At 35.4% G+C, this 26202-nt stretch overlaps 1 protein-coding gene across 1 annotated transcript in view; it reads left to right on the top strand.

Annotated features, from left to right (window-relative positions):
- Nucleotides 1-25885, top strand: part of MMP16 (matrix metallopeptidase 16) — a 391105-nt gene extending 365220 nt beyond the window's left edge. Inside the window, exons 8-10 of the mRNA XM_025265002.3 lie at nucleotides 9006-9156; nucleotides 18020-18135; nucleotides 24348-25885. Coding sequence (XP_025120787.1) covers nucleotides 9006-9156; nucleotides 18020-18135; nucleotides 24348-24682 — 602 coding nt within the window. The 3' untranslated portion in view covers nucleotides 24683-25885. The remainder of the gene's footprint in view (nucleotides 1-9005; nucleotides 9157-18019; nucleotides 18136-24347) is intronic.
- The last annotated feature ends 317 nt before the right edge of the window (nucleotides 25886-26202 follow it).

The following is a 26202-nucleotide window of genomic DNA, read 5'->3' as shown; positions in this document are numbered from 1 at the left end:
TTGTTTCTTACATAGTGAAATGCATAATCTAAAAGATCTTTTAATAAATAGGTGAATATAAAGATTACTTATTTCTCTATAGGAAGTAATGGAAAATTGATACTTAAAAAATTACACTAGATAGAAAACTTTACATTCAGTGGCCTTGGTGTACACAATAATAGATTTATAACAAGTAAACTGTGCTATTTTTTAAATTAAAATATTTAAAATATTCATAGAAATTTAATATTAACATTTATATTTTATATTGATATGAAGCAAAGGGCTACATGTTTAATATTTGAAAATCTCCTGTGATATATTTCCTCTACTAATTTATAATTCTTCAAAAAGTCTGTGGTATGCTTTTCTTTTTTTTCATTAATTTATTTTAACTGGAGGATAATTGCTTTTCAATATTGTGGTGGTTTCCCCATACATTGACATGAATCAGCCACAGGTACACGTGTGTCCCCTCCATCCTGAGTCCCCCCAGCCACCTCCCTCACACCCCATCCCTCGGGGTTGTCCCAGAGCACCAACTTTGGGTGCCCTGCTTCCTGCACGGAACTTGTATTGGCCATCTGTTCTGCATATGGTAATGTACATGTTTCAATGCGAATCTCTCAAATCACGCCACCCTCGCCTTCTCCCAGAGTCCAAAAGTCTGTCCTTCACATCTGTGTCTCCTTTGCGGCCCTGCATGTAGGACCACCGTATATGGTATGCTTTTCTTACAGCTGTTTTCATTTTTACTTCCAACTGCAATATTTTTCATCTGCAGTGCTTGTGTGTCTAAATGTTCCTCATTTTCAAACACGTCTGTCACATCCTTTTCTTTATTGTGTTTGAGTCTGAGTCCCCTGGGAAGCCAACACTAAGATAAACTAAAAGGGAGGGAGGTAAACCTGTTAAAGGTATGAGGGAGTAAACAGAACTGGCAGAGTCTTGGCAAACCCAAAAAGGAGCTCCAAGTAAAACTTGCCCACTGGAGAGGTCCCCGTAGGGCAAAAATGGCCAGAATGTAGTACCTGCTTTAGTGTTAAGTCATTGCCTGGAAGCTGCCAAGCACAGCATTACCTGATCAAAGGCACTCAGCTGACTGCTTGGCCCAACTGTCAGATCCAAAGGTATTCAGCTGAATGGCCAGTTCTTTCTTCAAGGCAGGCCTAAGCTACATACCTCACCCTCTGCCGCATTTGCTTAAGTATGCAAAATTCTCTGATTACTTGATAATAAACGTTGGTAACACATGGCCTCCAGCATTTATTCACATTTCTTGAATAACATACCTATAAACAATATAGAAATTAAAACTTAATTTAAATAATTAGGCACTGATATCAATCAGTAATCATTGATTATTGACATTATTTATTTGAGTAAGTAGAAAGCAAATTTGTTCAGCAAAACATTGTGTTATATAATAAGAAGTACCATTTATTGGGTGCTATGAGTGTGAATTGAGCTTCCCTGGTGGTTCAGACAGTAAAGTATCTGCCCGCAATGTGGGAGACCCGGGTTCGATCCCTGGGTCAGGAAGATCCCCTGGAGAAGGAAATGGCAACCCACTCCAGTACTCTTGCCTGGAAAACTCCCTGGACTGAGGAGCCTGATAGGCTATAGTCCATGGGGTCGCAAAGAGTCGGACACAACTGAGTGACTTCACTTTCACTATGAATGTGGATATATTATACATTTGATCTATCATTGTTTCCAGAACTCTGAATGAGAGATATCAGTATTTTATGTATAAACTAGGAAAGGAAGGCTCAGATTTAGTGACTTGCCCAAGATCTCACAGCTAATAATTGGTAGAACAATCATCCCTTGGTTCTACCTGATTTCAAAGCTACTGAATGTTTCACTAAGTCACAGTGAAAGTGTATTAGTCATGCAGAGTCTAATAAAGAATGTATTATTTATGATAATTTAAAAAGTATAGTGTTCTCAAAGAATATATCACTCTTGAACAGTAATCAGCCAAATAGGCATAATTGTTGGGTAATCCAAGTACAGGCTTATTTATATGAAGAAAAGCCAGCCAATATGAAATTTATGCTCTAATCTTTTCTGTTAAAGTGTCAAGAGCCGCATGAGACATTACAGACAAAATGGAGGCATGGCCTCAACCCCCTCTCCTCATCCTGCAGACATGGTCCCAGGATGAAGGAGTTAGGTTTTGTGATTCTGACTTGTTCTTTCCTTTATTTGGTTGAGTTGGCTGGAAAGAATATTAAGGTGCTTATTGTTCTTGAGTGAAGCATGAGAAAGCATGAAGCCTTCTGTAGTTGTGCCCAGAAAATAATCTATAAAGTAACCACTATTTGTTCAAGGATTTTTACAAAGAATGTCCCAGAATGAGCCCATAGGCCACAGCTTGAGGCCATGGGAAGGATTGTTATCTGAGACCTGTTTATGAGGGAAATATTTATGGCAAAAGAAGTTTGCTGAGCTTAGGGTTTAGGAATAATTAAGAATAGCTAGAAACCTTTTTAGGAGATAGTGATCTTAAGATGCTAGGGGCAAACAGGATTTAGAAAGATAAGAAATAAACAGGAATGTAGCATGAGTTACAATGTAATCACAAGTTAAGTATAGGACACATAAGAGGAAGTAGATAATAGATAGTAAAGCCCATTCTGAGAGAATCGCTGAAACAGGAACTCTGTTTGTAGGGCAACAATAATTTCTGGGGACAATAAATCTGGTGGGGAAAACTAAAAATGTCAAACCTCTGACCTAATGCTTTTGTCAAAATATAAAAGACAACCTGAAGCTTGAAATAAACATGTAGTCCGGTCCCTTGAGTCAGAGGCTACATCATCCCCTGCCGACACCACTCACCCCTTCAGGCTGATTCCCTGGCTGCTGGAGCTGGACTTCGGCATTAAAGGTTGCAGATATGGTCTCTATATCTATATTTATATCTATATCTATATTTATATTTATATATATAGATATCTATATCTATATATCTATAGATATATATCTATATCTATATTTAGTTACTAAATGCTGTCATTGTAGGGTAAAAGAAGATCAGATAGTTTGTTAATGAATTAGTGTTTCTGTGTTTAGATAACATTTTATTTACAAAAAGAGACAGCATCGGGTGGCTCTAGTGTACTGACCACTTTTGTAATAGAAGATACAAACTAAATACAGAAAGACAGTTTTGTAGACTCTGAAGAGACAAAAATACAATTCTTTTAAAAATTAATAATTTAAAAAGTGTATCTAATTACTGAGGATACAGTGAGCAAGCCATGAGTACAATACATTGGATTAATTAATAAACACTTCCAAAAATAAATGTAGAGTGATTCATTGATAAAGGGGGAAGGAAGCGTGAAATCATCAGGAGTTCTGAAAGCCAGACAGAGTATAAACATATTCTGTTTTGAAAGTCAATTTGCATTAGTAAATTAAGCACTGAATTAAGAGACATGGATTGTAGTACAAATCTATTAGCAACTGGTTGTGTGATTTTTAAGCAGAGCACTTTTTGACTTATAAAATAAAGGTATTAGGCTGAATTCTCAACCGTTTCTTTTGACCCAGTGCATGTGAAAAATATAGTGCCCACCTCTCATTAATTGGGGCTTACGCAGTTAAAGGGTGTTAGGAAAGCAGGTAAGAGTTTCAGCCTCCTGAGTTGGCACTGACCTTCTAATAAAAATCTTTTAAAGTAATTAGACATTATGCTTTTCCTTGTAGGAACAAGCATATGATTTAAAAATGCATTATGGTGTTATTTGCATAATGTTTGTTTCTTGTGCTAGTCCCTCAGCTCCAAAGAAGCAAGAGCCTAGCATATTTCCTATATTTTTGTATCTGCACCTCCTGGTTCAATAACTGGCTATAATAGGCTTTTAACAAGCAGACATTGGCTGGATGGATAGATGCATGGATGGGTGTATGAATGGATGGATGGACCGACCACTGGGTGAATCTCATTGAAAAATTATTGGAATAGGTGTTCTGTAAAGTATCCGCAGGCTCCAAACATTCTTTGAGGTTATTCATTTTATTTATAAAGCTTCTCTGTCTTTAATTCAGACTTGTTGATATTTTCCTCTGTATCCTGCCAAGTACAATGTCAGTAAGGACCAGTTTTTTCCACTTGCTCCAGAAATCACCCTCACATGAAATCCAGTAAATGCCTTCTTTTTGCCAAACAGGCAATATTTTCCTACAGAACCAGACCATCTGGTTCTAAGGTAGTTTAAAAATCCACTTCTCCTGTTAAAAAAAAATAGTTGAATATGAATCTCTCATACTTACTCAAAATCTGAAAAATAGGAACAAAGTCATTTCAATTTTGTTCAAATCTTGCCTCATCAAGATACAAAAGAAATCATACAATTGTATTTCCTTAATAAGCACTTGGAAAATTAAATGTTTAACTCACACTGGACAACACGTAAGCTGCATCTCTGCGGACATTTTCTCATGCTGCAATCATCAGGACAGCTGGATGTCCTTGAGCCTAGCAGCATCACCAGAAAGCCTGGAAAGAGTGTGAAGAGATTTCATGGAAAGCACAGAGGTTAGGGGCGGCTAAAGGAAGTGCTCTAAAGCGTCCTAGAGTGCTTCTGCTGGGAATAAAAGACAACCCACGGAGCCCAGCTGCCAAACGTTTCACTCTGGGTAGCTCTCACGGGAGGCATTGAAACCATATACTCTTTGCTAATTAAAGGTGAGATGAAAGGATTGGATTCCTTAAGTCATTGAGGTAAGGAACAGGATTTTCATTCTCTTTCTTCCATTATTGTAAGGCTTTCTATTTTATATGCCATAGACTAAAATATAGAACAAACTGGAAAACAGCTCTGTGGATCTTCTGTCTCACTAACTCTGGCAAGGAAGTGACCTGGGCCTTTGGGATGTGTTTTTTTTTGTTTTTGTTTTTGTTTCTTTTAAATAAAGCATTCAGATTAAACAGTGACTCAGAAGAGGTATATATGTTTATGATTATATTTTCCAGCAAACAGTTAAATATAATCATTTAAATAGTCCTCCAACATAGTACTGGGTCATGCTTTTAAAGTTTCTCAGACTGTCTGATAGTTATAAAGTAAATTTTTCTTATTCTCTCAGCAAGACTCAAGGCTAAAGCCCAAGATATTATTTATGTAATCATTTTTATCCCTTTATGTAAGATTTTAGATATTGTATACAATTATTTATATAATATTAAATATAATTATTTCAATCAATAACCATTTTTTAAGCGCCTACTACTTTTCGGGCATTATATACAAGGTGCGGCAGGAAAATGGTATTGGATATCCCACATTGCAGCAGATGCTTTATTGTCTGTGCCACCAGGGAAGCCCTACCTTCTGCTGAGTGGTAAAGTCTCTCAGTATACCCTGGATCATATTGACAAGAATAAAGGCAAGGGTGGCTATGCTCCTCTCTTCTCATTTGCCTAAGTCATATTTCCATAACTCTTCAGAGTTTTAACTGACCCTAGAATTGGAGTGGTGATATAGAGGGAGGCTATGGAGAACGGTAAGATCCACCTTAGAGCTTGTGGAAAAGACAGTTGACTTTACAAGGGGTGATGGAAAAGCATACCAAATACCTGTATCAAGGATGATCTGCAAGGGGAAGACTCAAGGAAGAATTATGAAATCAAAGCAGCTACAGGTAACAACCCAATAGACAGAAAAGACTATGAACAGGGAGGTTTCAGATGTAAGCCACTAAGTAGTGTGTCATCTATCGAAACAGAGAAAACAAGAAGAAACCTCTTCTGATGAGTTCAAATTTGAGCATGTAGGTCAACTTTGTATCAACTTTGTAGGAAATAGCTTTCCAAACATATTTGGACTAGAGAAAGGCATTAGTGACCACTATCTTCTTTGGATTCATGGGTTCTTTGACTTTAGCCTGCCTTCCTTGTCTTCTCTACTTCCTTCCTATTTGCCTGCTCTTCCCTTTTCCCTTATGTGATCTCTTTGGGGGTCATGTGTTTCTAGAAGGCCAGTCCTGGTTACTCGTCACTCTCTCTCTGTATTCCATAGTATCATCTCATGAACCATAAATTAATAAATGTCATATTCATGCTTGTGACTTAAAATCTATTAGTTCCAAACACATATCCAATTGCCTACTTGACTTCTTCATTTAAATATCTAAATGATCTCTCAAACTTTTCACTTGAACCTCCAACAACCCATCCACACCAGTCATCTTTGTCTATTTATGCAGCACTATTATTCTCTCATTTACAAAGCCAGAACTTCAGGATTTTTCTCCATGCAGTCTTTTCGTTATTCTACACAGCCAACCCATCAGCAATGCCTATCAATTCTATATCTGCAATATACCATGATTCCTTTCCATCTCTACTGATGCAATCTTAATCCATACTACTAATAAAAATATTTTTTAATTGAACTATTCACTGGCTTCCAATTTCACTTAGAAATGTTCTAGCTATTTAACAAGATTTTTCTCTTTCAAACTATCTTCAGTGAGTTGGCTCTTTTCAGTTATACAAGTCACAATTCACCTGTCACTCAAATAAAGAGATCTTTCTTATCTCCAGTACAAATAAGCCCCAGTCTACCCCAGCATTGCAATATTATTGGTTTTCTTTTGTATTTTATAGCACTTTTCTTTTTGGAATTATCTTTATTCTTTTGCTTACTTACGGTCAATTTTCTTCATACCCATTCACTGTGATCTAATCTCCATGAGTGGAGATGTTGTTTTTCTTGTTCACTCCCATAGTAGCACTGAACATCTATATGATGGGCTTGGATCTTGGCTTGCGTGAACTGGTAAGCCATCAAAGTGATTAAGTTAACAAAGAGGTATGATCTGCTTCCTATTCTCAAAAGATAACTTTGGTCTTTTGTTGAAAATGGATCTTAGAAGAATGAAAATGAGCTCTATCAAGGATCTGTTGCCAGGATTAAGGAGTTGAGTCATTCATCAAGTTAGCACACATGCCAGGTATGCCAAAGATCGTCTTTTGAAAATAGGAAATGGGTCACACTCCTTTGTTAATTTAATCTCTTTGGTGGCTTACCAGTGCACTCAGACTAAGATCCAAGCACATTGTGTAGGTTTGAGTGCTACTCTCTTCCTGCTTATTACATTCCATGGATCTTCTTTCAGGTTTTTTGTTTTTTTTTTTTTTTTTATCATATATAACACTTTTTCTTGGAATGCTCTTCTCAGTATTCTTTGCGTAGGTATCATCTTCTCTTTCTTTAAAGTTTGGCTTAAGTGTTATTTCTTTAGAGATGCTTTCCTAATCTCCTTACTTGAAGTAAGTTCCCTCTGTTTTTCTTTTTCTCAGCCCCTGATGTGTTTCCTTCATAGCATTTATTAGTTTTTCAAGTACTACAATTACATTTTTCTGTTCTTAATTTTCATCTGTCAAATTCACTTGAAGGTAGGATGATAATAGTTTGTCTTGTTCTCTTTAGTATCCTTAATTTCTAACAAGATACTTGGGACACTGAAAGTACTCAGAAAAGCTGTTTTGATTTAAAATGATGGCAAATGGTAGCTGAAGCTCTTGATAAATATGATAAGTCTGTTTACAAACTAGAGACTCCAAACTAGCCAGAAGATATGCTTTTTTGGTTGTTTTAGACCAGTAATGGTTTTTTTTTTTTTAAGAGTCCCTTAGGTATAACATGAATGCTAGTTTATTATAGTCCTTATCTAGAATAGTATTGAAATATGTTACAAGGAAGGCCTTTCATCTATTAGAAAGGACACAAGATACTTTGTCAGATATTAAGATATTATTTTACTTCGCCAGATATTAATCTCAAGAGGAGTCAGTAAGTCAAAAAGTTGCTTGATTATAGAAAGATCCAAAGGCCCAGGAGACGAGGCCTTGGGCAGAGGAGGGTGGACTGCCTTTAAGGCAGTAGACGTTTGCTGACTTTGTGGCTGTGTCTCAGAATATTTGAATACCATTGTCTCTCCACTTCTGTCCTCTCTACCCTGGCCACAGCGTTTGTGACACCACTCTGCCCCTCTGCTGCGTGAAATAAGAAGCGAAGGTGCAGAGAACAGAAGCATAGGACATGCCAACCTTCAAGGACTGAATAAAGTAAATGAAGACCAGAGAGGGAGCAGGTAGAGAAGAAAGAGAAGCAACAACAGCAAAACCGGTTTTCCAGAAGCTCAGGGAGGAACGTTCCTTAAGGGGCCAACCGTGTCAACAGATAGGGGTGGAAAACTGTAGGAATTGGTGCCTTTGTGACAAAAAGCATCAGTAGCAATACATATTAAATCAGCTTTTAGTGGAAAGAGAAATTGTTGCAAACTACTTCAGTGCATACCAAAGAGGGGAGTGTTTACATAGTCTGCCAAGGGTGGACGGCATGAGGAAGTGCGTTGTCTGCAGATAATTTCAAAACAGCAATAAAGCTGACTGCAATTCATCTTTTTTTTAGTATTGCCATACTCTGACAATTCTGAGCAAGATGAGGATTAAAATTTTGCTCCCTTCAGTCACAACTCTTGAAGAGAAGGATAGTGTAACAGCTAAAAAAGGGCATCGGGTCAAAGGAGGATGACTTTATAGGACTAGAGAGACTTGTGAATGCTTATATAATAAAAGGAGAGAACCAGCCTAGAGGAAGTGTTTTAACAGAGTAGAGGTTGTAATCAGTACGGCGATCTGAGGTCATATAGAATGCCCAAGACACAGGAATGATTTTAGCCTTGAATGAAAATAAGGCTAGAGGAAAACATTCTTGACCTCTAATTCACAACTGTTCCCATATGCCAAATTGTAGATCTTTTTTATTTCTTAAATTAATTCACAAATTCTGATTACATTATTAAATAGTTTTTCATTATGTCCACTTTTGAAAATAGCATTGATGTTTCAAAAATGGCATCAGTATTCCAGATGTGACTGCTGCTAAGTTATTTCATGGCTTTCATGTAAAAGAATTTTAAATGCATTGTGTTAATAGATATATTGTAATTTCTGACATTAAATTAGTATATTCTGCATTTGCACTTATTTCATACAGGTAACAAATATTGGGTGTTCAAGGACACGACTCTTCAACCTGGTTACCCTCATGACTTGATTACTCTTGGAAGCGGAATTCCCCCTCATGGTATTGATTCAGCCATTTGGTGGGAGGACGTTGGGAAAACCTATTTCTTCAAGGGGGACAGGTCAGTACACACTTCACATGAGGAAAACAGTTAACTGATGTTTAGAGAAGTCAATATTTCTAGTCTATAACAGAAATGTACATTTGATGAAAGAATCTGTGTGGATGTAAATACAAGAATTAATAGAATTGAAAATCTCTTAAAACATATTTTAAAATAATATTGAAGATAAATCTTCCTTTTATATTCCCAAATAATATGGCTTTATGATGAATGTATATATGTAGTATATATTCTTTCTCTTCTCCATAATCATAGCATGCCTATAAAGCTGTATAGGCAGTATATATTTATCCTTGGAATTCATTTTCTGTAATTTTACTTACTTTACTTAAAAGTGCTTTTAAACAGGTCTTTTTTTTTTGCTCTTATATTTAAAGTTAAATTTTTATACTTTGCACACAGTTAATTCTGAACATTTTCAAATACCTTCAGTTTTGTCATGAGTTCCATTTCTTAAGACATTGTTCTTTAGGTACCAGCAGATAGGTGCTATGAACTAACCAAACTATCACCGGACTAAAAACTTTGGAGCTTGAAGTATAATGTCTCTTGTTACTTTCTGTCCCATCTTTTACTTTTATAACATTACTAACAGGGTTTGTAGATCTTAAAGTGAATAGTTAGTATCTTGATGTACAGTAGCCACTAGGCATGCTAGTTTTACCCCTGGCCACTTGTTGACAGATATTACATATAAAATCAAAGTTGAAGGCTAAAATTTTATTATTTTAAATTAGCAATTGGTTAAAAATAAAGATGAAAAGTCAAATTTTTGTTGCACTATTACTAATTGGATCAAAATGTGACATTCGTAAGTAAACTTCACTGGTAGATAGAACTTAAGTATGTCATTTTACAAGTAGTTAAAGCACATGCAACTCATAAACACACATTAAAAACAACAGGTTTTAATGACCAACAAGTTAGTATTGAATTTGCCTTATAATCTTAACAATGTAACCCTATAAAATGTCTCCAACTACTTGAGAAAAGTAAGGATATAAACCTTGTTTATTTTGTACTTTGTAATGTTTGATAGCAAGTGGTTTGAAACATGGAGCTTTATGTGTGAACAAAAAGATTCTATCATTTGCATTCATGGATAAAAATGTATAGCTTTACATTTATTTGTTAAGAACTTTTTATGCATTAAATTTGCATATATTTCTATAGCAAAATATTCATAGAGTTTAATTCACTATGAAGAATCTAAAGTTTTGTTAGATGTTTCTTACTAAATCAATCACAAGTTCATCAAAAAAACTCTATCATAGTAGAAGATATTACTTACCACAAATAGTATATGACTTTCAGCAAGATATAAATGTGGTTAGAGTATGAAAAGAGAAGAATGAAAAAATTGATTGCCATAGCATGGTGACTGCTAATGGAAATAAATCAGTGGACTTACAAATACTCTTTAAATTAATGACCCTCAAGGCTGTTAGAGATTAATTCTTCAGCTGGTTTTAATTGCTTGTTGAATTTTGTTGGGTGCCCCCCCCCCACCCCAGAAAGGGGTAGAAACAAAAGGCTGAGAAGAGACCCTGGAGAAATTAACTTCTACAGGACAGAGCATGAAAGCTTAGCTTTCATATTACAGTTTTAATGAGCATTTCAGAGATGATAATTAAAGCTGCTGTTTTATTATCAGTTAGCCTCACTTATAAAAATGGTTCCATTCTAAAAACTTTGTACTTCTTCAAAAAATTGTTTAGAAATTAAATGTTGGCTGTCTCAAGTCAGTGAAGTCAATGAAGGTTAGATACCAAATTTATAATAAAGATTATAGTAAATGAGAAAAGGAGTTTTAGTTAATTTATGTCCTACTTGACAAACTGCATGCCAAATATATAAAACATATAGAAATACTTTGATTTTAAGTTCTGCTCAAGTAACTGCTTTTATAGATTTTAAAAATATTTAAAACAAGATCCTAATTAATCTTCATGTGTGTGATTTTATATGAGTTCATTTGTCATAGATGTTTTATAAGAATACTATTTGGTATTTGTATATTTAATTCCAAAGTCACAACATTTATTAATATATTCTTTCTAGATTAAAAGTAGATGGAAAGACATTAAACTAACTCAAACGTAAAAAGCAATCTGGTTGTCACTTTTATATGAAAATTCAGTGTATTTCTTCCTTATAAACATTATTTATTTACAATACTTATCAACTTTAACATTTTATGTATTTCCCATGTATATTTTTAGAGAAAATTTATTGAAAATTCCTTTATCCTTACTTATTACTTCCTCTTATTGACATTCTTCTGTTTAAAAAAAAAAACATATTAACAGACTTCTATTTATCTAAGTATAAGATCAGAAAAGAATTTTAGAGCTAACCTAGTCTAGGTGTAAAAACCTCAATCGCTTTAAGTGAAAGTCCTTTAGTCGTATCCGACTCTTTGCAACCCCATGGACTATACAGCTATGGAATCCTCCAGGCCAGAATACTGGAGTGGGGAGCCTTTCCCTTCTCCAGGGGCTCTTTCCAACCCAGGAATCGAATCCCACATTGCAGGCAGATTCTTTAGCAGCTGAGCACCTGGGAAGCCCCAATTGATTTAAGGGGTCAGACAAATAATGTATAGGAGTAATATATAAGGCAGTTGGGAGTGATGGATACTGTGGTGAGCTGCAAACCACACATATCTAGAAGAACATTGAAAATCAGAAAAAATTCTATAATCTGCTAGACAAACAAAGCTCACCTTTAAATTAGCTTTGGTTTAAACACTGCCATGTGTCAGCCCTGTGTCTTATTCACTTCCTACCAAAGTCTGGATGGCCTCAGTTGCATTCCACGGGCATGCATCCTTCTATACCTAACTAACTGTGGTAACAGGATAAATATGAGGCAGCCCATTCCATTCTCAATAGCTCTAATTCCTGCTTCCTTAAGATTTCTGTATTTGTTTTGGCATATCCCTCACTCATTTATTTAACACATGTTTTGAGCACATACTATTGATGTGTGCTGGGTAATAAAGATATAGTAGGAAAAAAGATGACAAGGTTTCTGCCCCTAATATCCTTAGACTCTATCAGGGATATTGTTGTAAAGAGAGAAGAAAAAAATGACCTTGATATTTTAACATTGAGAAACACTCCAAAGAAATAAAAACAGGTGCTAATGTGATAGAGTCTCATGGGTGGTAAAGAGAGGGTGGAGCTTAGTGTGTAAGTCAAAGAAGGCCTAAATTGTGAAGGATGCCCTAATGCAGGGACTCAAGAGCGGAGAAATTTCAGTCACATGAAATTATTCAGGCCAGTGTAGTGTAGGCTCATGAAGCAGTGGTGCAAAAGCAATAATGTTAGAATGTTCAAATCAGAAAAAAACATTGTTGCGAGAGCATAGGGAGTCGGTGGTCGAAGAAGTCCCATAGGTAGGTAAGAACCAGATGATGAGACATTTTAAGCACAAGGGAAAGGCGTAGGAGGGTTTTCAGCAGGAAAGTACATGTTCTGATGTGTATTCAAAATCATCACTATGACCTCTATATAACTAATGGGTTTCAAATGTGGGCACAAGGAAGTTACCTGGTAGGCTGTTGAGGTAGTACAGGTTGACACAATAGTAGCAGTGTAGATGGAGCAAAGAGTACAGTGTATGTTTTTTATGTACTCATAGTAAGCTGGTCTTAAGGCTTGGATTTTAGAGGCGAGAAGAACAAATAAATAACATCTAGATTTGTCACCGGAATTGAATAGATTGTACCATTTCTGAAGATAGAACATATAAGAGAAGGGATATTGGGGAAAGGGGATCTAGAGTTTGAAATGCTCACTTTTGGTAAGTAGATACCTGTTTACTCACAATTGGAGAAATCAAGGAGGTAGTTGGATGCCTGAGTTCTCAAGGAAAGGTGGGTTGGAGGCCCAGATATGAGAGTAATTGACATATAAATTGCCTTGCATGTGGGGGCCCACATGAAATCTCCTAAGTGCAGAAGTGTAGATGAAATGATGGTTCTTTAAACAGATCTATAAATTCAGATTAAAATGTCCACTTTGACTGTTCCACATACAGCATGGAGCTCAGTCCTTCAGACTCCTACTTGCCCTTTTCTTAATATACTATATTGATACTTGGATACATTTTGATCTTCATAACATTTAGCTCTAAAATGCTATCATCCTAAATCATCTCTTAGCATCTTCTCACAAATATATCCAAGACTCTATTGCTATACTTCATTCTAGGGTGAACCATTGAGGATTTTAAGACATTTTCAAAGAAAGAAGACAAAATGTAGATCTATTTTGGTTTGTTTTATTATTATTACCACCAATAGCCAAAAAAAATATCTATTTCTTATAGCTTAAGTTATGTGTTTATGAAGTATTTCCTTTTTGTGTTTTTAAAATTATCCAGCAGAGTACAAATTGCTATTTTTGATTATTTTCCATTTTTAATAATGCTTCTGAAGAAAGAAATTTTGTTTGATTATTTGGGTGTGAAAAAAAGTGGCCCTTGGTTTTGTGATAACAGAGAGAAAGACATCCTGGCTCTGAAGTAAAAAGAAAAAAATTAGACAAAGTGAATGAAGAAATGACCAGGTCATGTGAAATCAAACTTTTTGTTCAGTTTGAGTTCAGTATCCATAAACATTAAAGTATATCATTTCAGAATGTTCTATACTATTTATTTGTTCACACAGAAGGAATTTAAGAGATTACTGTATTTTATTACATGGATAACTGTTTTCTCTTATGATTATGACTGATAGTCTGAAAATGATGAGTAAATCCCATTTCTATTTATGATTTATTTTAGAAGATCGATTTACAATGTATTTCTCAAAGAATCAGCAATTTAAAGTCGTAATTCTACTGCAAAGATTGTAGATATGTTAGAAGAAAAAGCTATACCATTTATTTACAATAGCTTTCCAAAACTTTTCCATTATAATGTCTAAATTTTAAACCCCTCCAATTTATTTACATCATGTTCCATCTGAATACATTAATATTCTTCTCAATGAACCTGTAAGTTTATTTTTCAGGAGAAAAAAATTAGCAGATTGAACTTTTTTGTTCATATTAAAATATGTTACATTTGTTGGAAATTAAAATGCGAACTTCAGAAGCCTCAGCTTTTTTATAAAGTAGCTGAATGTAATGTCTTTATATAATCATATAATGGACTGAGTAATATTATGGTTGAATATAGTTAGATGATTTTAATCACATTTAAGTTTACTGAGTATGTATCAAAGCTGACACAGCAGATAACCTGAGGATCCAAGTTACCTATGAGTTTTTAAAAAACTGTGAAATGAAATTATAGTTTTGCATTATCAGCTAGCAAAAAGAGGGGAAAATCACTTTTATCCTAACAAATTCATACCAAGATTATGTTCCTCTGAAGGAGTAAAATGAAATCCACGTTCCATTAATATTTTCTTGAACTGTGATCTCTGTAAAGTTTATGTGCCTTGCATATCAGTGCTCAAAAATGGTAGGTAAATATGTCTGTGAGTGAATAGAGTGAGGGATGAAGGAAAATTATATGGACACAGTGAGCATTATGAATTTCAGTGAGGGCCCCAGGAGGGTAAGATGGCATGGAGATTGATGTAAGAACGCTGTCAAGGGAAACACTAGCAGTAATGCGGTAGAAAATTGTACTAAACTATGAGTCAAAAAGCATTTGAGTTTCAACTCTGTGACATTCAAGAAAAGCAAATATGATTAAGACATTACCTTTGAATAATACGATGCCCAATGCTTTATTATTGACTAAATTGAGTGACCATATATTCTAAATCTATGGTTAGGACATCAGCATAAGCACATTTTAATCTGTAATATAAAAGATTGGTGAGGGGTTTTGGTGAAATAAGATTAAAATTATGTATATCTACAAAATGCTTCATGAAGAATAGGTCCTGTAACATGAACATTGTTGTAACTAAACCTTGGAGAATAAACATGGTTTCTGAGTATGTAGGAATCTCCCTTAAATCATGTATGGAATGTGGTCCCATTGTCAACTAGAATGTAAAATTGTTCCTTGGTTAGGCAAATTTTAAAATTTGCTTTAAGTTAAGGTTTATGCTAACTAAAAATTTCACTTATTGAAAGTTACATCATTATTTAATCTATCATTGAGGAAAAAACTGCCAAGTATACTTTGCATAGCATTGAGATGGAAACATAACACAGATGCAAAATGTGCAAATATATGCATCTTAGAATCTGTGAAATAAGGCATTTGATGATTTCTCCGCAAAAACATTTCTTTATGGTCAACTCAGGAACTAGTTAGTATATACGACTATTGTAAATATCATTGAAATATTTCCTTGAGAGAAAAGATCTGGAGATTTTGAGTGCAATCTCAACCTCCTTAAACATGCTATATTCATCACAGTGTGGTCTGTGATGAAATATTCAAAAATAACTTAAATCTGGTGTTTCCATGGGAAAAAAATGTGAATGAAAGTGCACTTTAGCTTTGGTAGAACTTTGCACTCCCTACTGGTCTTCTTCAATAAGATAGGCCCGGCTACCATGATTTCAGCTCAGTGTTTCTCCCTGAGGCCTTTCCTGATCTCTCTATCAGATCTGCCCTCATCTTCTATGTGATAAGAATCTGTGACAAACACCTGCATCATGTGTTCCCCTTTTTGGATAAAATCTGCCTTGTGAATTACTTATTGGGATATATCCTGAAACAATCTGTTTCTACTTTCTCTGTGACCCGGGAAGGTGGCGGTAGTGCTAATATTCCGCATGTTGCTTTTCTAAGGTGTCTCGGAATCTGTAGCAAAACATTCTTTACAAGAGCCCACAGTCCAGTAGATAAAGGATTCTCCATAGACCTGAAACAGGAGCATGTCCAGAAAAGACTGGATTTTTTTTTCTTCTTCTGGTTTGAACCAAATATCTAATCTCAATATAAATGCATTGTGTGTTACTCCACAAATCTTTTGGTGTAACGCTACCTTTAGCACGTACTAAAACATGTCTAGTGATGGTAGCGGAGGGAGAAAATGTTATCAAACATATTTGGTATGTGTAGAGGAAAGAGTAGACACTTTTGAAATCAAACAGAATTGGTTAGAAGTCTACATATCATTCATTGTCCTCCAAGAATTCTCCTCTCAAATGGGGTCAATGACAACTCTTTCATGGGTTTATTGTGATTAAATAGTTTAATGCATGGAGCATTATATGCCTGCTCTAAAATAGTCAATATCACTGTGAACTCCCAATGGTTTCACTCCAGTTTTGTCAATACTTTTGAATATATAGATACAAAATATTTGACTCTTAGAACATATATAAAATAAGGAGTAATCCAAAGTAGAGATGTTCAGAGTTTGTTCCTTCAATATCTAGCAGGTCTGTGAAAGTGGCCCAATGACCACCCTGTGAGAGTCTGAGAGTTCTGACTCTTGGAAGCTTTGCTTTTATCTGCTTATCTGTCTACACACCAAGGACTCTGGTCGAGACTTGCCCTAAAGTCTATATTCATATACCCATTGCCTCATCAACAACTCTGCTTTGCTAACAGGCATCTGAATTTAGCACACCTAAAACCAAACTCATGATTCCTCTAACCACCCTCACTTACCTTTCCACGCTTCCTATCTCACTAAATGGCAATATCGTTCCTCCGGATGTTCAGGCCCCAAATTCTGGAGTCATGCTCAGCTTTGTTACCTCACATCCTGCATTCATTGCATTCGTAAGCACTCGGGACTTTTCCTTCAAAGCAATCTCCCAACCCCTTGAATTATTATCAGCTCTCCAGCATACTCTGTGGCTCCAGGATTACTGAAATGACGTCACACCTGGTATCCGTGCTGCTTCTTTTCAGTCTGTTTCACTCACCGCTGCAGTGTGTTCTTTTCAGAAATAAGCCCTATCTTAAAGCTCCTCTGCTGACAATCTACATTGGCTTCGCATCTCTCTTAGAGGAAAACCACAGGTTTTGCCAGAGCATAAGGACGACTTAGCAGAGCAGCAGCAGCAGCAAGGGTCTATCTAATCAGAGATGCCTGCTCCCACTCTGAGCTCGTCTCCCCTTTGCTAAGTCAATTTCAGACACTCCAGCCTCACTGGATGCTCAAGCACTCCAGGCTTGTGCCTGCCACGGGAACTTTGGATAACCAGTTACCCTATCTGGAATGGTGTACTCTCCAAAACTATACGTGTTGCTTCTTACTTCTTTCTGCAGTCCGCTCAAAATATCAGCTTATCAAAGAGGACCTCTCAATCTAGTGATTTTAAATGGCTTATACATATTCCTAGATAACTTGTTCTGCTTTATGTTCTTAAATAGATCTTCCCAGCTCTTTTGATACTATGCATTTATTGATAAATTGTATTTTTTTCCTGTAATCCCTACATATCCTAAAATATAAGATAAGAACTGAGGCATGTCTGTTGGGTTAAGGTTGTATCTCTAGCATCTAAAATTATGCTAGAAACATAGTAGGTGTTCAATAAGTATTTGTTAAATAAATGAGTGGGTAAATGAATCAAAAGTGTGCTTATTTCAAAAGAAGTATTCTGCTGTCTTAGTTTTAAAAATCATGAATATCTCTGATTTCTACACTGGTTGGTGATACCCTTTTGAATTGTAATGATGCTTAGCTAGTGTTTTAAAATTAGTTTTAGCGGACCATAAATATACACTAACATACCCATTTTTAACATATTCAGGAAAGGAAACAATAATTTATGTCCACTGTCTTTGCATGATTTGAATCAATTCTATAACTCACTAACAGGGATACAAGTAGTATACAGAAAGGATTTAATGGATGTTATTATGTGTATACATAATTGTCTTTCCTGTGCATCTGTTGTTGTTGTTTATTTATCCTTTTTAGGTATTGGAGGTATAGTGAAGAAATGAAAACCATGGATCCTGGCTATCCCAAACCAATCACAGTCTGGAAAGGTATCCCTGAATCTCCTCAGGGAGCCTTTGTTCACAAAGAAAATGGTATGCAACACATGTATTATGTATTTCATGAGTTTGCTGAGTAAATGAATAATTTATCCTACTCATTCACTGTGTTAAAAGATTAGAAAGTGCCCTACTAAGGCTATATCATATTTATATAAACTTTCCTTCATAACTTTGTATTTAATATAATGCTCAAGATGTTCTTCAGCCTCAACCTATTTTAGTTTATTTTAAAAAGTATTTTTAAAAACTGAAGAGTTTTTAATACCATTGAAGTAACTTCACCTATTTTCTGCTAAAATTCATGTAGAGATAATAATAACAGGCATATGTGGGACAGGAAGTGATCACAAGAAATGTTTTAAATGTGGGCGGAGTCACAAAGACACCTAGTAATACAGCATGTTGAGGATTATAATTTTTCATGTGTACCTCTACATATTTGAGACTCCTATATCTGTTGGTTGAGTTTGAACATTTCTCTCCTCATTCAAAGATTAGTATGAATGAGCCATAATAATAATTCAAAATAAAATTATTCATAATATTCCAAGAAAAGGAAAGTGACATGAAACTGAAATATAGAGGGAAAAAAAAGCATATCTTATCAAATGGTTTATAATAGGAACAAGAAAAAAATACACTATGTGGGTACTAAAGAGCATGAAAATTCTATAACATATACGTAATGATAACCAAATAAACATCACTTGCAAGAGCAAAATTAAGTGCATCTAGGGGAAGGAGAAACCACAAAAATTTAAGGAAGAATCGGGGGGTATAAAAAAATCAGTGCCATCCACTGAAAACAATGACTGACCATCAACAAATTGCCAGAGTGTAAATAAGCTTCACGCTGAATGCATACTTGAAGGAACTGAGACCCAGGATGATACCAATCAGAAAAGTCCAACGCAAACTGTGTTTTGATCCTCATTATATGTAATTTATACCACATTCTGTGTAATCATATCCCACAAGTGAAATTCTATAGGCAGAGGCTCTCAGAAAGAACCTTGAGGCCTGACTGCAGCAGTGACTGGAACTGCGGTGTTTGGAGTATTCTCTTGGTTCAGAGACTCAAAGGACCAAGTTAAATATAGCCTGTATGTGACAAAAGCAAAAATCCACAGGAGAGGACAAATTGAGTTGAAACATGTTTGTTTAAGATAAAAAGGAAATCATTAAGAAAATAAAGGAAGTCACAATGTAACCAAAATGGAGGCTGCAAAATTATATCAATAACATGGCAAAAAAAAAAAAAAAAAGTTTGACAAACTCTGCAAATGCAAAGGACAAAGAAGTGAAAAGATTTGAAAGATGATCATATGGAAGGCAGAAAACTGAGATCATGCCCCCCAAATTATAGCTGTCACCAGGAATCTAGTAGAGAAAGGAGACTTCTTGAGGTTAAAGAGGGTTGTTTCAGATCAGATAAAACTGACTCCAGCTAACATTTACAGAATACCTAGCACTGCTCTAGTCTGCCCTCGATAAAAGTCATCACACACTACACAGAAATACATGCAAAGAAAATTATACCAAGATCTTAGCAGTGATTAAGTATAGCAAGTTTGATAATAGTTTCTAAAATTTCTTCCCTTTATTAATATTCTAAAATGAGTGTAGCTTTTATAATTAAGATAACTTTAATAATCATTTCAAAAGATTGAAAAAGTATGCATAATCTTAATTCCTAGCATATTAACTGTTTTTATTTTCCCTGTCTCTATTCACAAGGCCACTAAAAACTGAGATTTGATACAGGTTTTCTGTAAATAAACCATAATTGTATAAAAATAACAAAGAAATATTCTTGCTGAATCTTGCCCCATGGTTCTTCAAATTCTTGTCCATCTGAAAATAATATTTGTTTAAGATAAATGGTTTCTTTACATTCAGAGTTTCATGTTTTCTTTCTACATAGCAAAGAATAACTTTGTAAAATAGTGGCAAAAAAACAAAGCATGTTGGAAAAAATCAGTGCTTCCAGATGACAAAAACTACAGATGAAACTTCAACACATCTATGTCTTCTGTACCTTACCAAGTCCAGCCCTTCCTTTAATATCCTTAAACACTGAGCTCATTTTTGAACTTTTAGGAGTGCTTGTATATTCTTTTTGGTACCCTCACCCTTGCACTCAAAATCTCATATTACAGGCATCAATTTATATGCCCATTTGTTATCACCTCTAGTGTAAATTCTTCAAGTGCAGTTGCACAGTAACCATTCAATAAATGTTGTTGAAATTAACTTGACCCCTTTTAGTACTCTACACATTCATCCCATAAAGTGAAGGAAATCTCCTATTTGTTTGAAACTCTTGTTCTGTAGGGTAGCAATATTAATCAGTCTGGAAGGTCTTAGTCTAGAGAGTTTACCAATAGCAAATTCTCCAATTTCAATTCTCTACTCAGATCTCATGCTTGTGTTTTTAACCTTGAACTCAAATTTTACACAACTTCTTCCCTTATGTTTCTTATTGAAGAGAGCAAGCTCAAATTATTGAGTAAGCACATTTATATTTATATTTAGACTCAAAGTAATTCCCTATATGGGTAACATGTACTTGACAGTCATAAAATCAGAGATGACACAGTAATGAAATGTTTTCTCTAATTCTTCATCCTTCCACCAAGGTAGGAATTTCTTCCTAGGAATCATCTCCTCATCATAGTTTTCAAAGAAAAAAAAATCCCCCAAAGCTTAATCTTGAGCTATAGATTTTTGAAGTATATTTTCATATTAAGGTGGAATATGCTTTCCTATAATACCAATACCTATCGATATTAACTCTGCCACCTTGACCAATGAAATGTGAATTTGTGGTGCTGTTTACTGAGTTCCCACCATCTATCAGCTGTGCTACATAAATGTGTTATCTAACTTAATTGTCCAACACAAATACCTCCTTGCCTCATTTATAATTACTTATAAATGAGAAAACCAACATCAGCTAGTTTAAGTACTTACTTGTGATCATGAAATTGATAATATATGTCTAAGGGTTGAAACTAGAACATTCTAGCCTCACTGAATTGCTCTAATACACTCTTTCCAAAGAGGAAAAGCTAAATCATCTTCTCCTATGCTTTATCATTAAGGTAATTGACAGTCTGCCATGTCAGGCTAAATTTTTCACTTTGTCATATTTGACATACCTTAGACTTTCTCAGAATGTAGCTTCCTAAGCCATCAGCATCCCAATTTTCACCTGTAACTATTCTTAGTTTAACAATTTTCTTATTTCCCACTTTATTTTTAGCCCACCCCTGAAAATAGCTACAGTAATCCAAAGGATATTTTACTTATGTAAAATATCATGAAATTATTTCTTGCTTTTGACAGTGTTTTAAGCAGTGGCATGATTTTTTTCATCATATACTAAAATTATAGTGAATAATCACTGCAATTACCCACCTTCAAATCTCTAATTGCTGTCAAGCCCCACCTCCTAGGTATTCTATATTTTCTCCTTATAAAATGCAATTTTAAGTTTAATACAAAATTCTACTTCTAACACTGTTTCATTTTGTTTACTGATTACAGCTCTACTTTTAGCCTAGTAAAAGTTTTGACTTGATTCTGTTGGTATATTAATTCTCTAACCCACTCTCACTCTCTGTTAAAATCTGTCAGTGGGATTCAAGCAAACATTTTCACAAGATTCAATTAATTTATTCACATTTATTAAACATTAATTATCCTCTTACTAATAAATATATGAGTGGAAAACAGAGCGAACACATAGGTACTGCCATGCAGGATCATCTATGAAGTTGTAACAAGACAGCTACGGTAGACAATCTCTCCTTACATTTTAGGATTAAGCAATAGAACAGTCACCAGTGAAAACCAGTCAAATACAGGAGAAAAAAGGTCATCAAATAATTCATTACAACCTCACTGACTTCTTTCTCAGAATTTCTCAAAAATGATAATTCAGGTAAGAATTCATCTCAAATTTCTACTCTTAGTAAGCATAATATCTACAAGATTATAACATCAAAGTTACTCACAAAAGAAGAAAAAATAAGTACATAAATTTTCTTCAACCCACTGACATTTCTTAAAGGGTTAAAAAAAACCAAATCATTGAATGAGATGAATTTTTCAGGATCAAGGTTGGACAGATTTCTGTTATTCTGCTGATGAAACTTCTTGTCTTTAATAAGTGTATTGAGCAAACTACAATTCTACTGATATGGAGTGTGTTAATAGTGTATAATTTGGCCTGCAGACCAAATGATAAATATGGAAATGCAAACTTCTGAATTTTTATATGACACCCAGTGGTTTTCATAGTAATTAGCTTTGACTAAAAATTAAAGATAAGGACACTTTCAGCTGTTGGTTTCCTATCTACAAATGTAAGAAGTTTGTTCACCTGTTTTGAATGTCTGTTTAATTCTAGATCAATGCTATTATTCAACTATGATCATCAAAGGTACTGTTATTTGGCAGGCCCTCAACATTTCTTTATCCAGGTTTCTGAGTAATTACATTGGCTTTCATTAACATGATCAAATACCAGCTCCCTGCAGAAAAATTTGAGTCTACACACACCAGTTTTCACTTGGCAACTTGTTCTGATTGCAAAACTGCCCTTCAAATCTAAAAGCAACAGCCAAATTTCATGGCATTGAACAAAATGATTTCTAGAGTGAAGTGACCTGAAGTGACGATCAATCCTAGCTGAAAATTTTTGAAGAGATGTCAGAGGTTTTTTTTGTTGTTGTTGTTGTTATTATTTTAGGAGTGAGATCTATCACAACCTGTAATGTTGAACCAAGGAGTATTTGTGAAAAGACAGAAATCTCTAAGAGACCTAGTCTTAGAAAAATCATTAAGATTCAGGCTCTAAAGCTAGACCAAGATTTAAATCCTTTTTCCAGCAGTATTGGGCATATCATTTTATCTCTGAGCTTCAGTATCTTTGCCTGAAAAATATAGGTAGTTAATTCTACCTGACAGAGTGTTTGTGAGGATTAAAAGATGTCACTTACTAAGCTTTTACACAAAGATTCTTCCATAGTAAGTGCTCATTAATAGAAGAAAAAACTCTCATTAACAATTATTAACTCAGAAAGTAGGCATACTATTCAAAATTAGATAGCTCCCAAAATATAGTTTTTAAGTGATTATAACATTAACAACTTTCTTTTTAGTTTGTTGAATTTTATCTCAAAGCAAGAATTAAAGTGAAATCACAAAGAAACTTGACATGAAGAAACTATGAAAGAAAAACCTGGACTTGTTTCCGGGAAAAACAACAAAAGTTAAGAGAATAGTCCTCAGAAAAACACATGTATTTGTAGTTTGCAAGTCTGTTATCTGCATCCATAATATTTTGGAACACAAATCATATGTGTTGCTAAGTTATCTGAGCCTTCTGCATACCACTGCCTCCTCCTCCATGAAATATAGGTTAGCTGGCAGTATTAAAGACAGAATTATAGATTTATTTACACTTCATTAACCCTTTACTCTAAAAGGATTGATAATGGCTTTTGAAGTTCTGTAAAGTATAGCCAGATGATAAAAATTTCACCTAGTCTATAATAAAGTTAAATAACAAGGACAAAAGGAGAGACAAAATGGGCATGATCTAGAGCTGAAAATGAGATGACTGCACAAAATACAATAAATATCTATTCAATTATTAAAATTCCTAGCAGACCAAGGATATCATCTCCAGTTTCATGATGTATGATTTCTTATGACTTCTTTTCCAAATGACAAAACAAACTTGTTTCTTAAGAGTACAACTATTCCCAGTCTTAAGATGATTAGAAATTTCCCTTGAACTATTTTGCAGAGAAGCCTCCTTTTAATGTATTATGCAGTGTCCTCAATAGCTGCATTAGGGCTAACAGGGCTTCTGTTTCTAAGGCTGTTTCGGTATCTTTTCATACAGGTTGGTATGCTCACACTGATGTGTAATTCTGCACCAGCAGCTCTGTAAGCTAGCAGCAGAGTAGATGCGTATAGCATGGGCTTTTAACACTGTGTAAATAGTATTTCTTTCTCCCTGTTGAGCCGTCAGTAGGCATTTGAGGGCCAGTTTCTGGACCACAACAGCCAGATCCATGTCAACAGACAGCTGAGCTGGGAATAGGGTTTTCTTCCTATAAAAACTGAGTGGCCTTAACATACATCTTTTAAGTAGCCTATTTAATTAAATTTCTATACTTCTACTCTTTTACAAATAAGTGATTCCTGTGTGTGTGTTTCCCCCCAACCAGGCTTTACATATTTCTACAAAGGAAAGGAGTACTGGAAATTCAACAACCAGATACTCAAGGTAGAACCTGGATATCCCAGATCCATCCTCAAGGATTTTATGGGCTGTGATGGACCAACAGACAGAGAGAAAGAAGGACACAGCCCACCAGATGACGTAGACATTGTCATCAAACTGGACAACACAGCCAGCACTGTGAAAGCCATAGCCATTGTCATTCCCTGCATCTTGGCCTTATGCCTACTTGTCCTGGTTTACACTGTGTTCCAGTTCAAGAGGAAAGGAACACCCCGCCACATACTGTACTGTAAACGCTCTATGCAAGAGTGGGTGTGATGGAGGGTTTCTTCCTTTCTTTCTTTTCTAGGAGTTTGTGGTAACTTGAGATTCAAGACAAGAGCTGTTATGCGGTTTCCTAGCTAGGAGCAGGCTTGTGGCAGCCTGATTCGGGCTGACCTTTCAAACCCAGAGGGTTGTTGGCCCTGCACATGAGTGGAAATGCACTCATGGGGAAGCTTCCATGATGCACAGTATCTGCTGTTCTTCAGTCCTCTGTCTTTCTTTGTCATTCAGTTCTAGGCCTTTCCTCTGCACGCTCAATGCCCAGTTAATTTTCAGGATTACCTAAAGAGGAAAAAGAAGAAAAGATTCTTCTTAAAGGTTTCTAATATTATGTTTTGTTTTGTTTTCTGACGTCTGAGCCCATTTCTGGGGGGAGAAAAGCAAAATGGAAAACCCATGAATTTTTGCTTCATAGCAAGGAAAAAGAAAAGGCTAAACAAAAAACCCACCATTGAACTTTCAGTAAAGTGTGAAGACCCAAAACAGCTTCGTCTCCAAAGAAGATAGCTCTCTGACTGCTATGGATAGTCTCCCGTGCTTCATTTTTGTCAGGTGGGAGACCTGGAACACACATGCAGGACTCTAGACTGTTGGGACAGCCATTTTCCAACAACAAGGGGCCAAAATATCTGCAATATAGTAACAGCCTTAATACTACATCCATTTTTCATTTTATACAGCTGTTCTCAGCTATGTCTTCAATGTTTCATCACATTTATATTCACAGCTACATTCAGATGGGACCTTTTGGTTGTTTTGAAGTGTTTCCAAGCCCCTTCCTGCCACCTCACCCCGACACCATTGTGATAATCTCCCCAAGTTGTACTAGGCCATTGCCCCAGGCCTTCCATGGGTCTGTCAGGAATATTCATTATAAGGGGAGCAAGAAGCAGTATGTCTTTAAAGTGGTTTAAAATGCCAGTCATTTTCTAAGGGTATGTGACTCCAGTAATATAGTGGTGTAACCCTTTGAGAACTATCAAAGCAGCTTTCAGAGTCTTAGGACCTGGTAAATTATAGAAGTGGGCAATGGTAAAAACAGGCATAGGTTCAAGGAGTTCAGGTTTTTAAAACAGATATCCTATAGCCCTATGTAATTTTAAGTGATTTACAGTACTACATAAATGCATTTATAACAAACAGAAATGATGTTACTTGCCAAACATTTTCTGGCAAATAAAAAGGTATTTTATTAAATATCTTGTAAGAGTGAAATTTTATTTGAACAACTGATTATAACAGCCTGTCTTTTCTGTTGTCGTTGTCGTTGTCGTTAGACACACTGAATTTCTGTTTTAAAATCCATTGCATGAAAAATCAGTTTTGCCATGGAACATGCCATTAGCATTGCCATCTTACGAATGAATTAAAATGATGACTCTGAGATTGCATGAATATACTCCAGTGTACTAGCTATTGCATGTTAACCATAGTTCTCAAAGGGTTAGTGTGGCTTCTGGCATTTAGCCATCCATTTGATCGCTGACAGAGCCAAGAGACCACCAAAGCATCTC

Source organism: Bubalus bubalis, chromosome 15, assembly GCF_019923935.1.
Source record: "Bubalus bubalis isolate 160015118507 breed Murrah chromosome 15, NDDB_SH_1, whole genome shotgun sequence".
In the NCBI taxonomy this organism is placed as follows: domain Eukaryota; kingdom Metazoa; phylum Chordata; class Mammalia; order Artiodactyla; family Bovidae; genus Bubalus; species Bubalus bubalis.
The sequence above is the reverse complement of the archived record's forward strand: the minus strand, read 5'-3'. Positions and strand labels throughout refer to the sequence as shown.